Source organism: Limanda limanda, chromosome 13 (genome assembly GCF_963576545.1).
Source record: "Limanda limanda chromosome 13, fLimLim1.1, whole genome shotgun sequence".
Classification (NCBI taxonomy): domain Eukaryota; kingdom Metazoa; phylum Chordata; class Actinopteri; order Pleuronectiformes; family Pleuronectidae; genus Limanda; species Limanda limanda.
Window position 1 is genome coordinate 11136952 of NC_083648.1, and position 18938 is coordinate 11155889.

Here is an 18938-nt window from a genome sequence, read left to right on the forward strand (position 1 = left end):
TGCTCTCTTTGGCTCATTTAAGTTCGAGTTTCGGTCGGTAATGTTAGCACCGTGTCATGTTTTTCGTGTGTGGGCGAGCGAGTTTGGAAATCGAGTTTGGATTTGTGTTGATGAAGTTTCGAACAAACTCCACCCTCAGTCAATACAAGCCAAAAATAACTTTAATCCATTGAAGTATGACCGGGACTCTCAGATATTTCTCTCTCTCTCACTCTCTCTCTCCCTCCACTTAGCAGATGCATTTTTTAGAGAGATTTATTCTGCTTTCGGGTGGTCACTGCGATAGCTTGTCGGCTGTTAATGAGCGCAGGAGAGAAAAGTTGAGAAGCACGGCACTTTGCTTTTCTCCGGTTATAACTTTCCTGTTTTTTGCATCCTGTAGGACGAGAGGCCATTTCACTAACAAACACCCCCCCCCCCTCTCTTTCCTCCAGCTCCTCTTCTCTCAGCAGCGCTGCAGTTCACCCTTTCGCTCATTTCCTCCGAACTAATTCTTCTCTTTGTACCTGGTCGTTGTCTCATGATAACCTTTCTCTCCCTTTTGCACTCTTTTTTTTCGCTTTCTTTTCCAATGCCTGAAATAGAAGTGGAGCAAAAAGGTAAATGAGTGGTCTGGTCCCCCCCCACCCCCCCCCTCCTCCTTCAGCTCCTTGTTCTGTGGTGTTGAGTACAGCCCCCCCCCGTCACGTCTCCCCCACCCCCCTCCTGATTGCCTCTCCTGTCAAACGCTAAACCCATAGGAGGATTGTTTGCACCCACGGAGTCCAAATTAATTCCAAAACGGAATTTCAAATGACATCCACGGTCACCGAATGTAGTCGTCCCCCCCCCCCCCCCCCCAACAACGTCAAAGAAAACACCAACTGTTCGACGTTGATTTGTTCCAGGGACTCCTGCTTAGCGCCGTATTAACCCTTGAAGAATGTCTAGTTGTGTGTTTATATTCTTAGTTAGCTCCGTTTGTAGTTTGCTTGGCCCAATTTCCGCTGCACCCATATAGCACGTGATGTGAAATAGCAGTGATGGTTGAGTGAGATTGGCAAAGACAAAACAAAACAAAAAAAAGTTTGAAAAGAAAGCAATTCCCCCGTGTTACTTTTTTTTTTTTTTTTTTTATCCAGAACCAATTATTTTAAAACCATCAAAATGGGAACCTTGCCATGGCCTCCCTCACCCATCAGTGGTTTCTCTTGTTTATTTGCCACAGAAGTAGCGAAAATCCTTCACAGCACTGTTCGATTCTATTCCCCAAACCTCCACTTTCATTTTACCTCTGCTTTGCTGCCGCCACCACCATTTGACAACCTGTTGTTCACTCTTATCACAAGATGTGAAGTCTGTTCCCTTACCATCTTGGTTTCTGACCTCAGTCATGTGATTATGCATGTGCAGTGTCTCCATATTCCCAGTTCCTCATGTGGTATTTGACGACAGGGACATGCTGGTATTAGAAAAAAAAAAAAAAAACTACCTGTGAATTCTTCTCCCATTTCCCATGTCTTTCATTTGCAGGATTTTTTTTTTTTTTTCGGTTCTTTTTTTATTTTGTTTTTGTCCCTGTTAGGATGTAGCAGCAGACCCTTGAGATGCAAGTTCTCTTAACGTCCCATTTGTCATTCTGAAATAATCACTATGACACATTCATTTGTTTTCTTTTTCCCCAATTTGCATTAGCGGTAGTAAAACAAGCACTAGTTAAAGTATTCCTCCAAATTCTCAGTCCCTGGTCTTGAGTTGTACAGCAGCAAGAATGATGCTTGTCAAATGTGCAGTATTTGTTTAACTTTTGCCCTCATTGTATTTTGTTTCACTCTCTTTCTGCCACTAGTTTTCATTTGTCCTGGGACTCTGATGGGAGTGGGCGACGCCACTTTCCTGTTCGAGGCGGAGCAGCAGGCAGGCTCGTGGTGCAAAGACCCGCTGCAGGCTGGAGACAAAGTCTTCTTCATGCCCTGGACGCCGTACCGCACTGACACCCTAATCGAGTACGCCTCTCTGGAGGACTTCAAAAGTGGCCGCCAGACGACTACGTATAAACTGCCGCACCGCGTGGACGGCACCGGCTTCGTAGCGTACGACGGCGCCATCTTCTTCAATAAGGAGCGCACCCGCAACATCGTCAAGTTCGACCTGCGCACACGCATCAAAAGTGGCGAAGCCATTGTGAACAACGCCAACTATCACGACACCTCGCCCTACCGCTGGGGGGGCAAGACAGACATTGACCTGGCAGTAGACGAGAGGGGCCTGTGGGTGATCTACGCCACCGAACAGAACAATGGGCGCATCGTGGTGAGCCAGCTCAACCCGTACACGCTGCGCTTCGAGGCCACGTGGGACACGGCGTACGACAAGCGCTCCGCGTCCAACGCCTTCATGGTGTGCGGCGTGCTGCACGTGGTGCGCTCCACCTACGAAGAGAACGAGAGCGAGGCGAGCAGGAGCCAAATCGATTACACGTACAACACCAAGCTGAGCCACGGCGAGTACACCGACATCCTCTTCCCCAACCAGTACCAGTACATCACCGCTGTGGATTACAACCCCCGGGACAACCAGCTGTACGTGTGGAATAACTTTTACACACTGCGCTACGACCTGGACTTCAGCCTGCCGGATCCCGCCGAAGGTGAGAGCTGCTCCATTTTTTCAATCAGCTCATTGTCTTTGTGTTATTCTCCTCTTGTTTGGCTGCAGCGTGGGACGTCACAGATGGCTGCCTTTTAATATCGGTTGCAATTCAGGTGTGATAAAGGAAAGAGGGTTGTGTTAGTCTTGGGGAAAGGGCTCATTTGCAGACAGAAATTACAGATTCACCTTGGAATGAGGGATCGGTCCCAGTGGCATTGCAGCGCTAGGAAAAAAATCTGCTTCTTTATTACCGTGAGGAAAGCAGAGACACTCGCTCCAGCTGATTCTTGGACCCTATCGAATTCTTTAATCTCGGGCCTTATTCAAAACCATTATGAACACTGCCCTCCCGAACTTCCCCCTGATGCCGGGAATACATTTGAGAAGTATTGTGCACAGTGTGACAGAGGTTATCCTCTCATGCTTACCGTGGGATTTCGAGTTTGTGTTGCCATGGCTACCTCGGCAACCTCGCAGAAGCCATTTTTTGAGATAGATTAGGAGATAATCGCCGTCCTATTGTGGGGCGATACTTGTAAAACCACCGGGCTGAAGAGTGGAAGACTTGTATGGCGCGTGGTGAGTTGGGGTAGAAGAATGGCAGGTAGGAGATCTATTACAGTGAAGAAACTTGTCAGGCGTTTAGGGGGCTTAAATGAATCGGTGTAGTGCCGAGAGGTGACATACGTGTCATCAGACGGAGACCTTCCATCAAGCTGATAATGGGCTTAATTACCTGACTGCAGCCACCTTATCCCGCAGAGCCGCGCTAAGTCTCCTTTACGAAGTGGGGAAACAAGGAGCGTGACCCGACTTGGCGTTAGCTCAGAGGCTCGGGTTGCCCCTGAGCACTGGCCCGGATTAGGTTATGATTTTTAACCACCGAATATTCGGGAGGGGGTTTGCCAGGGGGGAAATCTGATTCTTGACCTGAGCTGTTGGGGGGGGGGGGGGGCGTCGGTGTTGATGTCTCAATGGAGTCAGTGTGCTCCTGAACTCTGGCCTCTTGTCAACACGTCTGTTTGTTTTCCCGCCGTTCGCTGGAATCTCCCCACCGTGATAACTCCACACCCAAGGGGCGGCTCAGAGTTTGTGTCTGTTCAAACGGACAAAGTCTCAATTAAGTGGTACATTGGAATAGCTATGAAAAATACTCCAACTCTAATGAGTTCTCCATGCATGCAAACTGCCTGCTCGACTGTTCCCACCCTGATGTATGGAAATGTAATTAACAGCTGAATTATCATAATTACCCTCATGTCTTAAAGGAGGCTCTGGGAGAAGTGGCCATCACAGAGCATTTTCAATGAAGGGTTTAATATGCTCTCTCTCAGCTACTGTAATGGCTCGGTAAACATAAATACCACATGGGCACAGTGTTGCTGCTGGAACGGGAACAGAACCCAATCTATAATAGTTGTTGATTTTACTCTTTATTCTAAGTACCTGTTTCCTGCCACCGTTTTGTTACTGGGATCCAATTTAGAAATAAATCTTTGCAGCGGAACTTGTCACCGTGGATCATTAACCGTGTTTTATTGGAACAGTTTCAAATGCTGCGAGTTCAAGAAGGAGAGAGAGGAGGCGTCTCGAGATGCCGCGACCAGCGGCAGCACCGCGCCGGCCTTTTGTGAATGACACTTGAAAATAATTGGTTCTTCTTTATTAGGTTTTTTCAGACCTACACCTTTAACTTCTTTGCTGTGTAGCTATTAGGATTTATTGCCTACCCATGATATGGCGTTGAATTAAACAACCTATTCTGCGGGGTAATCTAATGGTGCTGAAATAATGTCTCCCCCTCTGAAACTGAGGGGCACTTGAGGCGTAAAGGAAATTAATTGTTCCCATTAAGATTCATCGACCGCAGAGTGAAGTTACCTCGAACACCAAACCCAGTATATTTCTCTGCTTTGTAGAACTAGTGTAACACAAGAAGTGTCTGTGTCCTTTTCTGTCAGAAGCATCAACCTTGGTCGTAATGCTCATCCCAGAGAGGCGCTGGGGTGCCAGCAGGATTAGGAGTTTATATTAGGAGAGTTTTTGCAAAGTGATCAAAGCAGAACATAATTGACCTTCGCAACTTGTCGGGCGATTCTCTCACCTCGCGTCGAGCGTTTGCCACACTGTGGGTTTTCTTTAATTCTGGCCATGCTTGAAGTGATTAGCTGAGAGCATTCCCCACATCGATCCGTCCGCTTATTGTTCCAGACAGTTCACACACGTTTAAAGAAAACATCTCTGCTCTGCTAATGCATTGTGAAGACAAAACAGCAATGATCAATATTTAAAGAGTCTGCCTCCTCAGAGGTCTCTCCAGACGAGGCGCATGCCGATACACAGCACACCTAGGAGCTCACAACTGCAAAACGTAAAGGGACAAAGGTAATGTATTCTCTGTGATGTGCGAAGACGTTAATGGATTCCAGTCCAATGAATTCAGAAAAAGAAACAATCAGAAGAGTCTGTAATTGCCAAGCGCAATTCAGACTAACAAGGAGAGAAAGGAGAAAATTAATTTGCGTTTGAGGTGGAATTGATCTGAGACCATAAAGACGAGAGGCATAAAATTAATGGCTTTGTCCGAAAAGGCTGAGCCACTTTCAGAAATCTGGTATCTAGCAGTGAGCACAAGTGGGCTCCACTCCTGAGTGAAATGTCAGGATAAAATGCTATTTCATATCCCGCATGCCGCACATACGCTATCTATCATCACAAAGCTGATGCTTTTTTTTTTTTCTGCTCAGCCATTTTGTGGCTAAACCCAGCAGTGCACCTCGCTCCGTTGGGTTTGCTTTTATATCCCTGAACGACGCCTCCAGGTTAGCATTCAAGACGAGGGACATTTATAGATGTATCATTTACTAAGCCTGTGTTCCACCCTCTGAAGCGCGATGTGGAGCAACAGAAATAGAGGCTGAGGCAAAGCAGAAGATTCAGAGGAGAGCTAATTGGCCCTCTTGCTGAATTACGGCAGGAAATTGTCTAAGCAGACTTTACAGGCGTGTGTGACAGGGAGTTTTGGTCTTTTTCGCTTACAGCGTGTTTCTGTCGGCACATATATTTTCCTGTCTTCATGCTTGTGTCTGTAAGGCTTTGCCACCTCCCTCTGACTCAGACTAGTTGTGACTGCGCTACGTCGGCTGCTCCACAGGATTCAGTTTCAGGTCTCATAAATTACCCCCCCACAGACACAGGATATGTCCGGCAGAGAGTTTTTTCTGTCTGAACAACTGTCGGTAAAGCGGCGAGGCATGCAAACAATTTCACATGAACTTGAGTTTTTCATTTAGCAGGAAAAATAATCAAATAGTCCTCGAAACTATTGTAGAACCAAGAGAAAAATCTTCTGGTGGACCTTTACCTTCCAGAGCTGCGTGCTCCCAATGAAGCAGATAAACAGCCTTATGTAAAATTCATGTCTTGTGGGATTTATTTCATTAATTACCAGCACTGGCTCCAGGTAAAGAGGCGAAAAGACCAACTGGAGCTCTCACTCACTTCTCCTCCTCGGAGACGTTCTTGTTAGTGAGTTAAACTCAATGAATAAAGGCCCAATGAAGACACATGGGCACACAGCATAGGCCCTGTATATACAGCCTCATTAGCATTGCCTGTTAGTCTGATTAAAGGTTAGTGCTGTTTGTTAGATTTGCACGTCCGCTGTGTAAAAAGGACAATTAACTTGCAGTAAAACCCCCCATTTGAAACTTTCAGGAAAAAAAAGCATTATCATTAAAATGTACATTAACAGCCATTAAAAGTAAAAGTCCTTATTATCCTATGTTGAAACAAGTAGATTCAAATCAAATGGCAGATCTCCTATAACCAGCTGACTTCTATTAACTTCTTTTAAGAAAATAAAACATCTAGAGCTCAATATTAGACATGGGATACTGAGAAAGAAGGTTCTACATTGTGCAGTAAAGTTAAAGTAACTCCAGCTGTGGGACAAATGCAGTTCAGAAAGTGCAGTACAAGTACATCAACACCTTAATTGCATAATACATATCGGTATTGTGATAATTACAGGTGAGTATTAAGATCTTTCTCTTTCTGAACAGAGCAGCTCGAAACCTTTAACCTGGTGATCGACGTTGACATTTTGTGGGGATCACAACAATTTAAGGAGTCCAAAGTCAGATCAACTAAAACTTGCCAGTTGTTTGTAATGAAAAAGGTTATATCTTGTGGGATCGTGAGCTAGATTTGTAGAGAGGATTTTAGTCTTTTTCCTCGCGTTATTATTGTTTTTATATTCAAGGAGATATTAAATTACTGCATTTTCCTCATTGGAGACAAAGGTTTTATTCATTATTCGAAGACGGCTTGGGTTATGCGCTTCTCACTGTTTTCCTTCTTGCTCGGATCTTTCAGCCATGTGACCCACATAACCCACCATAAAACAGTAAATCAATGTTTTTACACTTAGGGATTAAGCAGGCGAACTTTACTGGCATATTTCTGAACTTTTTGAAGTCGTTCTTTCTTCGTGTTTCCATTCTTTCTGCTCAGCACACCAGCTGCAAGCCTTACACTTACAGGACCATATGGTTTACTTACTCTTCTTGCATTTAGTCATTTTCCTCATCATTCCAAATGGTGTGGAAATGGAGCCCTGCTTTCTAGCCGAGCGCCGCATATTTCCCTGCAACTAAATATGACTATTTGTTATTGTACTGGGAGGATTAGCCTTGTAAGTGATTCATCTGCAAAATTTAAACCAATTAAAACAGCTTATATTTGGCTGCCAGCTGTCATTACGCCTCCCTAATATTAGGTATTAGGTGGCTTATGATCCATCCATCCTGGAGTTTGTGTTGACAGGTAGATATGTGTAATGTGAGATTATTTTCCAAAAAGTGCAGCTGTGTAATGTACAAAAACAAGGCCAAACAGCCTATCAAAGCTTGTTATCATCTGATTATGGTTTAATATTTTTTGGCGTTGTCCTCGCTGATATTTAAATGACTCCGGGGGGGGCAATAAAGTGATAAAAACTAATCCTGCTTCATCTTCACGTCCTGATTGACGATCCTCCTTAATAGCTTTCGTTCCTCTTTAGATCTGTTTTAATTTACGTGCTCTGTTTGGACTCTTGTGACAGCCGTTTGTCAAGTGTTCAATCTCCAGCTCTTCCATTATTTACAAGGAGGTATTATTCAGCATATGGCGACAGTACGCCGTCGGTGTCAGATTGCCCATAAAGAGTGACTTCACCGCCTCTTGAGAGAAATGGCAGCTAATTGGTGCAGCCCTCTCACAGTGCTATCAGAGGACACACTCTCACTGGAGGGGGAATTTTCCTCTCCGCAATCAAAAGAAAATTGTAGCGCATGGTACAGAGACATCAAAAATAAGCCCACAGATGCATCTGACAAGCACATTACTTGATGTAGTATTGAATAGATATGTTGTGTATTTGATGTTCTTGATGTTAGTCACAATCCCGCTCTGATGTGGAGCCCGAGACATGCCGACTACAAACAAGCACAAAGATTGAATCTTGTCTTTGATTAGGAAGGAAAAAATCACTCAGTCGACATCTGAGTGTGTGTGTCTGCTCATTAACGCCATATAATTCCACGATTCCGCCTGAAAGTGTGAACATGCGAGAGACACTGACCAATTGTCCAAGAGTGTGAAATATCTCAGTGCTTCTTTCACAAACTAGAATTGAAAGTGTTGTCTCCGTGTTTCTAAGCCCTTCTCTCCGTTGGGGGTTTGTGAGTGATCAAGGGAATTAGGGCAGCAAGCGTTGATTAATTTCCTTATCAATTGATCTCATTAATTAGCCCATGATAGGCGACATTTTCCGAGTAAGACTCAACCACTTCAAAAAGCACAGAGGCAAACACAAATGCTCTCTCGTGTGAAATAATAACCACAACTCACAGTTTTGCAGGAAATTGAGTTTTCATGTTTTCATAAGTAGCCAGTTCATGTAAATACTCGACAAAAATCTAAAATATCTTTCAGTCTTCGCTCTGGTTCAACACTTACTTTTTTACCCTTGGAAATAGTGATGATATTTTTTCACATATACTTAACATTCAGTATAGAAAACTACAAAGAGCCCTTTTCCAAACCAAGGCCCAGTGGTTCCCTTCAATTCATTCAAACTGCACCAAATTGTACACACTCATAAATACCAGTCCCCTCAACATGAAATATTTTCCTATTTACATCCATGATGTATTCCATTGGAAATATAAATTCACAATGTTAACAAAAAGTGATTTTAAAAAACGAACGAACTAACGATGACACATCATTGCACTCTTTCTTACAAACAAAACAAAAACACACACACCCACACATACATGTATATAATATATTTAACTCCTTCTCTAATGGAATCCCTTATAATAGAATATCCAATTTAAATCAATTCAAATATGCCTCGATGGCTAAAGAACCATGAAAGAAAAAACAAACGTCCGAACTAAACTTAACTTTCATGATGCATTTGTGATAATTTATGAATTTATGACAATTTGTGCTGGAAATGTTTATCGGTGCTTGAGCTGGATTACTGTGATCTCTGGAGCAGGTTAATCAGGTGATGCAACCACATTAGGTTCTTATATCAGCCAGTGGAAAGGAAAAGCAGAAGTTTGCTTGGAGGGGTTTAATAATCTGAAAACCAATTCCACTCACCCTCGTATTGCATTATATGCAAATATTGAATCAACTGAGTCAGCCTATGAATCATGTCACTTTCCCAGAGTCAATATAAAATCTTCACCTCTAATACATAATATATTTGCAGGAGTATTTTTTAACCTTCTTTTTGTAGTCGCAGCGTTGTACTGTTGTTTGTAGCCTGCAGGGTTATTTGTCTGTGTCTTTTAAATAAAATTGACTCTATATCTTGCAAACCAAGTGAGAAGAGGAAGATGGTTATTAGACTGGGTGCTAACCGAGGCTTTCTGACGTCTGCCCGTGCTGATCGCACGTGTCAGCTGTTACTTTCGCGGCCACGCTGTCCGAGCCAACCTGTGAAAATGTAGGTGAAAGAAACACAATGACAGAATAAGTAGAAGGTAATTAGCCGGGGCTTCCTGCCAGTGGATAAAGGTCACTGAGTAAAATGTCACAATTCAGCTGCAGTGCAGAGTTTTTCTTCAGTGACCATCACAGGATCCTCGTTTCCTCCCCCCCCGCTGAGGCCTCCTGACCCCTTCACCACATATCAGCTTTGTAATAAACCCAGATGTTTCACTGCAATATAAAAAAACAAAAAAACACCCTAGATTTCCCTGAATGACTGATGGGTGCGCGATGTGAAATGTGGACTTTGTCACCATTCTCTCTGAGGAAATGGAGATATGTGTTTGATGATGGAGTGTCAGATAGCATGATATTGCGTTTTCCCAGAAGCACCCGGGGAAGCTGAGGACAACACTGTAGTGCCTTTCATAACGGCAGACCCCATTGTGGGAAGGTGCTTTTATCTCCAAATACAATCAGGCGGCTGTGGGTAAAAATTTAAGATCATTCACGCAGGAGACAAGTAGCCCAGTATATCCACGTAGACATTTCATTGTATTCATATTGGCAATTCATACTGTATAAAACGTATAGATTTCCTATTTCTGCTTTCATTTCCTACTTCTATCCAGGCTCTCGAGGCAGACATCCATCTGCACTCACGGTGATTTGAGGCTTGAACACTCTTGAGCGATGGGGGAAACTCAAATGCACTTGATCATGAGCTTGTGCACATTCAAACATAGATTTGCTTTGCCGGGTCGGAGCGGATTGAAAACAGTGGGGTTGTGTTATTGCTGATGTATGGTTTTTGTCCGGGGCGATGCAGTTCTCCTTCTGCACGGCAACTTTATCAAAGGGAGAGAGATGAACTAGGCAGAAAAAAAGTAAGATGCGAGCAGGCTTCGTCTTCATTGTTGACATTTAATCAGCCCAAGGTACAGACTCCGTGCGGAGGAAGTCACTGCTCTGTCGAAGGATGCCCGAGCACCACTGCTTTCCTGAAATAAACTAAGAATAGAGGGAGACAGATGGAGCCTTGCATTGGCAGGTTTGCCTTGGTGTTGTACAGCTAAAGAGCAGAAAAGAGGTGAGATTGCAAGTGAAAGCAGCATGAAGCTTTTCCTTTCCTGGTATTATGACTAGCAGTTACTCTCGTAACAAATAGCAAGCCACGGGAGTCAAAGTAGTTGCAGTTTCCCCACAGCGACTAGTTCAAGACGAGGACATGTGTGACTTTGAGCTCTAAAAGCCTCATTCTTCTCTCTCTCAAGGGCCGACCATTGAAGATTTCTCCCTGGCGTCGTCCATGCCAAAGACCACCACAGCTTTCACCACCACCGCTGCGTCCACCGCTAAGGGCCATGGTGACACTACGGTGGCAGGGGCAGACCCGAGAGACGGGAGAGATCCGTTTGAGGACGGCCGTGGCTCGAGTACAGCTGAACCAACTGTTCCAGAGCTGCCGCCAACTCCCAGGCGCTCCTGCGAGGAGACCAGGAGGAGAGCCATCGACTGGCCCCAGGCCCACACTGGGAGCACTGTGGAGAGGCCCTGCCCCAAAGGGACCAGAGGTAGGCCACCATCTGGTTTGACTCGTATCAAAGAAACATAAAAAATGAAAATTGTGGTTTTTATAACAGACTATTTCAAACTGTATGTTAATTTATGTGATTGAATGCAAAGCTAAGCTAACCAACTATTGGCTTTAGCTTTGGTTTTAGTTTGATGCTTTAGCCGAAGAGACACTTGCTGTGTCCGAAATCACTCACTAATTCAAGATTCACGATTCAAGATTCGAGAGTTTATTGTCATGTACACAACGATTACATTAAGCAGTCGCTTGCAATGAAATGCTTGGGTCACAGGCTCTCTCATGACAATGCTCAGAATATTAAAAGCAGACAAAAAAAGAAAAAGAAAATAGAATACAAAAAAAATTTAAATAGAAATAAATTATACATATCTAAAAAATATATATACACCTGAAGAAAAAAAAAAGAAAAACAATAGTGCAATGGTGCAAATATGCTAAGGTGCAGAGTCACTATCTAGTCCAATATACAGTGAGTTCCCTACATTGTTGTGGTGTCCAAATGCAATTAAAATGTTTTCATACATAGTGCACTAATTGTTTCCCATAATGCATCATGTAAAAATGTTTTCGGCCGAAAGTCACTAACCATGCCATATATACCATCATGCATTGCATTTCCTGGCGGACAGATGGTCAGAGAAAGGGCAGCAGGAGCAGCTTGACCTGCCGTACACATGTAAATACGAGCAGATGATCATAGCAAAAACTAAAACAAACAAGTTTATTTATACATTTAGGTTTTTTATAACTAAAAGTATTGAACTGTAAAATAAACATTTAAAATGTGTTGTGGGATTTTCCACCGGCCGAAGTAATTGTTGTCGGACAGTGACCGGCGCAGAGATAATGCTGCGATTTTTTTCTCTTATTCTGCTCACTATATAATGCTCTACATAGAAGACCCTATATATTAAAGTAGGGGTTAGTGAATGAGTAGGTGATTTCGGACACAGCCACTGTCTCCACACTCCCAACGAGCTCCAGGAGGCATACACACATAATGATGTGTTCATAGCATCCGTGGTGTTGAAAGGTGAACACATTTATACATGTGTAGGCCCAAGATTGTGTGGTAAGTTCTGGAATGAGGGTTTGAAAATACGGCTCCCACATTGCCTGCAAGGAGTGGATAAAGAGATTTAAATAAAATAGCCCCAGGTCATATGCTGGTCCAACACAACACCACCACAAACTGTTTCCTCATATGTTTCCATACAGTTGAATGAACACTCTTGAACAATAACTACAAATGTGAGATTTCTCAAGAGTTTCAAGGCTATAGTCTTCAATCTTATTAGCCTGGAGAAGTAGTTTTTTTTTTTACTGTTTTTGTGTCGAACTATTTTTAACCAGCTTGAATAATCTAGTATACTCTGCAGGGAGTAAACAAGTTTAATCTTCTTTTTTCTTTTTTTTTACCATTAACAATCAAGTCTTCCAAACAAAATCACAGCGTCAGCGTACAAATGATCCGAAACAAAGCTTCAAAGGTTCTGAACGTAGCTCCTGCTGTACTTTTTCTCATTTAGTTTGTTTTAATGTGCTGATTGCTTATATGTGCGGTGGCAGTTCAGCTAGGGGCAAGTCAAATTCAAAACGAGAATCTCTGGGGCCGTCAAAATAGAATGATTAGAGCCTTTTGTGGAAACAGGTAATACGTCTTTTTTTATATATATAATGGCGCAGAGTAGCTTGTTCCTGTTGGTAATTTTGAAATCAATTTTCATCCTGAAAAACCTGCCTGCTTCTCCGTAACAGAGCATCAGAGGAGTAAATTAAAATGATTGACAGCATTTGGGAAGTTATAAAAAATCCCATTAAATGACCCCCAAAATATCCAGTGTCAACTTATTGTCGTAATTAAATCCGGACAACGCAGTTCCTCCTCGCAGTGGAAACCCCTCGTGGAGAAGCACAGGAAGTCGGCGGTGAGGAGAACATTGAGCTGATGGTCGTTATGACAGTTCAGTTGACAATGATACTCACACAGGATTCTCTCACAAGTTACCTTAACACCTCACATCACACAGACTGACAGCGCTGTCAAAACACAAAGCAGGGAGACTGCAGGATGAAAGCAGAGAAGAAGACAGGGTTCTCTCTGTGAGGGTGGAAACAGGAAAGAGGAATCCAAACGTGTTGTGTACGTAAAGCTCCTCATTAGGGGAGTTCCATTTGTTTATTTGAATACGGTAAGTATGTGAAAATATGAAGTGTTTACAGTTGTGAATTATTTAATGACAATAACAAAGCAGAGTCGACTGTTTCTGTTTGAATCCTGGTCGTCCTTTAGCGTCCCTTCTGCATTTTTGTGTTGCTTTTTTGAGTCGACTGCTTTAAACTTTAAGGCTTTTAAATTGTTTGTATATTATTGTTGCTGCCAAACAGTTGGTTTCCAGCGACAGAGTGTGTATGAATGACGACTCAGCAGGAGAAAGCTTTTTGTGAGTTTGGCTTTGGCTTCCCTCCAACGGCTGTGTTTACTCTGTGCTACTGCAGGCATCGCCTCCTTCCTCTGCACCGTGGCAGGGACCTGGTGCTCCAAAGGGCCGGACCTCAGCAACTGCACTTCCCACTGGGTCACTCAAGTGGCACAAAAGGTGAGCCGGCAATGTGTCATTTCACACAATATAGCAGGAAATAAGCGAGTTATTCAGCCAAAACACAGCAAAGAGTCGCCGCTTTTCCTGTTTCCTCGTTGTATTTGTACTATTCCTGCAGAGAAATGGTCAGTGGTACGAAGCTTGAAATAAAGTGTGGCCATACCGTTTGGTAGCGGAAAGAAAGGAGCTGTCAAAACATCAGGAGTAAATGTTAAGTGCTAGAGTTAGTTACCCTGACCCACAGAGCCAGTCTTTCTTCTGTGACTTTTCTGCTTAGACATGGCATGTACAAATCCAATGTAGAGTTTCAGTAGCCGGCACAGACTGGAGCGTCATGCAGAACACTGGGAAAACACCGACTCAATGCAGCAGGTTCATACAGAGTTCATGGCTGTTGTGAATAGGCATTTACAGAAATGTAGAAATGATAAAAGGAGCCTAATTCCGTGCAGCGCCGCTAATTCTAAGCCAGTTTTTTCATTATGTTCCGTGTTTGAAATGTGATCGAATTTCGTATGCCTTTAAAAAATGTCTCTATGCAGATCAGATCTGCTTAGTGTTTGATTTGTCTCTCCAAAGCAGCAATGTGCAAAAAAACACAGCAAAACCCAAACATTTATTCAGTTTTTAGAAGAAACCCTTTCACGCTGTTCCCGTATCATATTGTGGTTTTTCCAGTTTAGTCTTGTTCAGGCATTACTCCAAGTTCCTTACACCCATTATAGTGACACAGAAGAAATTAGAGCCCTGGTGAGGTATTTTTTTTATTCTTGCATATTTGCTCATTAATAAGAGAAACCAGATAAAACTGTGTGTAATTAGCTTAGCTGATTGAATTAGTGTTGATATTGGATTTTGTGTTAATTTGGTTGCCGTCGGTTGCGGTTCTGGAGCCATTGTGCCCCGGGTTTGTTCGCACACGTCTGTGTGTTCCTTCTTTGCCAAGCGGGAGATATTGTAGCTGTGAGAAATTCCAGATATCTCTGTCTCTGAATTACACCTCGGAGGTCGCAATTGTACAAACATTGACTTCCCACTCAGCCACTCGTAATTATGATGTGTATGATATGACGTGCATGCCGGCTCGGCTCGCTGTATGTGGAGTTTAATTGACAGTGGCATCCTGGAGTCGTGTTGTGATTGTTGTCTGTGCATCTTCATTTCCTCAAAGTGAGAAACGGACGTGGACTCCTCGTATATTTACTGCAGAAGCATCGTACAGTGATGACTGGTATCTTATAAACTGTGTCAAATTAGCATGTGGTGTCAAATTGGGTCGCGGCTCGGTCATGGCAGATTGGGGGTGAGTGGGTGCCGCCACAAATTAGAGCACTTTATCATCAGGGCTGAATTATACAATGATCGCAGATGATAGTGCGGGCGCTGGCATCTTATCATTATTTCCAAATCGTGCTTTTTTACTTTCTTAAGCCTGCATCCCAGTTTATTATGCTCCCTGCTAAACATGCACAACCCTGTTCTCACATTATTCCCGCACATAATGACTTTTTCCCTCTGAACAAGCTGTGTTCTGGTGAATTATGACCGAGGTGAATGGTGGGATACATCATTTCAGGTTCCCATTCTAGGGCCGTCATCTCAGTCCTGCTTCCTTCACACACACCCCATGTTTTCCTTGTTGCTGTTTTTAGATTCGAAGTGGCGAAAATGCTGCTAATTTGGCCAATGAGCTGGCACGCCACACACAGGGCCCAGTGTTTGCCGGAGATGTCAGCTCCTCGGTGCGCCTGATGGAGCAGCTCGTGGACATCCTGGACGCTCAGCTGCAGGAGCTCCGGCCCAGTGAGAAGGACTCGGCCGGACGCAGCTTCAACAAGGTACTGTGAGATTCCTGTCTGGCCTATTGTAACCTCTCATTAAACTGTGTCCCCCTTTTGGCCCGGCTCAGTGCCAGCATGACTCAGGACATTCATTAGCGGGACACCTACCAATGCACACAAACACCAACCCGGGCCTGCACTCGCTTACGTGCGCACACGCACACACACACACACACGCACACGCACACGCACACACACACACACACACACACACACACACACTTGTGGACACACACAGTCTCAGGTGAGGGGGCCAGAGAGGCAGGTCCTGCCCTGAGGGGAAGCTCATTCCTCTGTTGCTCCCTGGTAATTACCCTGGCTTTGGAAACACCAGACTCACCTGGCAGTCCCACCTTAAATGAGCTAATGGCCATGAGCCCCCCCACCAACGCACAGACTAACGCTTCATTGCTGACAAGTGGGGAACGGCTCTCTCCTGGAGCTGCTGCCACAGCTTGAAGAGGAAGGAGTAGGCCCGAGAAGCACCTCCCTCTCTCAGCTGCAGGCAGTCCCATGGAGAGATGAGTGACAGTTTGAAAAAAAACTGCATTGTTTTTCAGACTTTCTAGACTTTCTGTTTTCTCTGCAAACAAGGTAGTTTGTACCGTTTTTGATTACCTTCAAATGTTATTATGCATTTGAAGATAACGTTCTACTGCTCAATTAATGGTTTCTGCATATTTCTGTAAGATAAAGAAAATGTACTCGCAATGGCTTGAAACCTTTTTTGACTTGTGCAGGCTGTCATCAACTCTGCATTCATTTTGGTCCAAGTTATAGAAGTGTAAAGGTCTGATCTGCTTTACTGTGGCGATTATCCCAACTCTGACACAACTCTCCCCCACAACCGATCTTATTTTGAGCTCAGTTTTTCTGTAGAGCTCAGATGTGTTAGTTGTATAAACCTGTTCAGAGATGAAAGCTTGTATATACTCATAGAGAGTAACTAAACACTGAAACAGTGACGTCACATCCATACTATGTTGGGTTTTCAAACTAAAACAATCTCTGTTCACACGAGTATTTTGGCTCCGTACCAGTTTTAATCCTCGTCCACACTAACACTCCTGGCAACACAGGAAGGCCTGCGCATGCCAGTGTGCACTGGATTTACTCGATGAATAGCTAACAGCGTCTCGGAACTTTTTAACGGCTCTTGAACCACAAGTATGGACGCCGGACGTATCCGTAGCAGAGTAGCAGAATTTTCGAAAGGAAAACGTAGCAGTATGGATGTTGTCTAATCGGGAAATCAGGTTTTCTAATCACCTGCCCAACCTGCTTTCTCATTTAGGTGAGGAAGAAAATCAGTTTCCTGCAGAAAGCAAACTGTAACTTAATGCCCATGAATATGCAAGGATGGGTTAAACACCTCAAATTACTTTCACGCTATATGGAAATAAATGAAAATCAGTGAGAACTGAGACAAAAGAAAATTTACATTTTAACACCTAAAGCTTCACATTTGAAAATGAACTGTAAAAATATATACAGTAAACTATTTGTATTTTAGGAGCTAAAGAACACTGGCGTGGTCGTTAAAGTTCCCTACAGCCGTTTCCCACAAGTCAACGAGTAAATTGAGGTGTCCGTGGAATCTACCCTGACTGGGTTAAAGAAACATTTTGGTTTCCTCTGTGTGTTTTCTTGAGGTATTTGTGATGTGGAGGTTGTAACCTGGAGAAAACTAACATTTGATCTATTTGTTTTCCTACTCGGTGGGAGAGCTACAGTACGTGATTTTCTCCAGTTTGACTCAATTAGGAGAATAAGGCGACTTATTTAATACCAAGAGACCAACAGAGGGAGGTTTTTAAAAAGGAGCTAGGACTATATTATACTCTCCTTGCCATGAAATACAAATGACCTCATCTCACATTGTTTATCTTATCAACATATTCTAAAGCATCACTAATGGGGAGCATCAGAATCGAGTCTCAGCATCTCCCCCCCCCCCCTCGACTCTGCTGTGCATTTCTCCTCTCTTCCGTCTCTCTCTGTGATGTGTGATTCACATTAGTTTCAAGACTTCAACAACAGTTCCTCCCAAAAAGCATTAAGAGCTGTCGCATCATTTTAAGGTTGTAGTTCACAGACCTGCTGCTTTTCTTCTCTTCCATTAAATCTGTACTTTTATGGTAAGTAGCATGATTTAACGCTCCCTGTTTTCTTACTGCCTCTCTGCAATCTGTCTCTTGTGCCTCGATGCTCTCTCTCGTTGTACGGGAAAAGCTTCAAAAGCGAGAGAAGACGTGCAGGGCGTACATGAAGGTATAACCACCATGTTGCTGTTTCTGTTTGCCCGATCCCTTAATGTCCGACCAGCAGCATGCAGCACTGTCACCCTCCGTGTCCCTGATTGTTTGGTTACAGTATGTGCCCGGTGATCCCGCTCGTACAAGATATGGCTGCTTCTTCATCCGCCTCGGCTGTCTGTCCTGCTGTCATCCTGTCCATCCGAGGGTGCCGCCGTCAATATCACTCCGTCTTCGTCCAATCCCTCCCCTCCCTTCCTCTGTGCTGTGTGCTATCACTTGTATATCTCTCCTTCATTTTTTCCTCTCTCCTTCCTTTCTTCCTCCCCCACTTTTTCTCTCGCTCTCTCTTCGTCTCTCCTGTCAGCTCTTTATACGTTGTGTGAATAATTGCCTTCCCACGGTCGTAATTGCACCTCCCTGTCAGCCAGAAGTGTGATCAAAGTGGCAGTGTGCTCAATTTTCACTTGCTTACATTGTACAATTTTTTAGTCTCCCTTGTCCCCATAGCAGGGAAGAAAAGAATCTCCTCTTCCTATTGCGGTTGTGTTTTACCTCTGGGATTAATTTCTCGGCCCGTTAATATATTTGTGAACCATTTGAATTTGTCCGTCTAACCCCATGACATTTAGCTTTTTTCCTCAGACATCATTGGTTCTTCTGAAAGATGTGATGAAGGGATGGGAAGAGTCAGGAGGAGACGTCTCACAGGGAATAAGACAGCTGAGCAGATTTAGTATTTCTCAAAGTTCAGATGGTGTTGGTCTTCATTTTACTTTTAGAAAAAGGCGATGCATTTCCCTTTTCAGCCTCTAGGGGTAAGGAGCGATGTCGGTCGGGTTTGTCTGTTGGTCTACCGTTTGTATTCTCACTGAAATATCTCAACAGACATCAGATGGATTGCCGTGCACCTTGCTGCAGACATTCGTGTTTCCCAGAGGATGACTCCTAATGACTTTGGCTGTCCTCATATTCCCTCCCCCCCCCCTTTGAGTGTTTGATGTCCCGTTCCCCGAGT

At 43.8% G+C, this 18938-nt stretch overlaps 1 protein-coding gene across 1 annotated transcript in view; it reads left to right on the forward strand.

The window, feature by feature from the left end:
• Positions 1 to 18938, forward strand: part of LOC133018058 (adhesion G protein-coupled receptor L2-like) — a 67948-nt gene that overhangs the window by 23623 nt on the left and 25387 nt on the right. The window contains exons 4-9 of the mRNA XM_061084347.1: positions 585 to 599; positions 1829 to 2629; positions 10899 to 11198; positions 13721 to 13821; positions 15477 to 15662; positions 17898 to 17936. Coding sequence (XP_060940330.1) covers positions 585 to 599; positions 1829 to 2629; positions 10899 to 11198; positions 13721 to 13821; positions 15477 to 15662; positions 17898 to 17936 — 1442 coding nt within the window. The remainder of the gene's footprint in view (positions 1 to 584; positions 600 to 1828; positions 2630 to 10898; positions 11199 to 13720; positions 13822 to 15476; positions 15663 to 17897; positions 17937 to 18938) is intronic.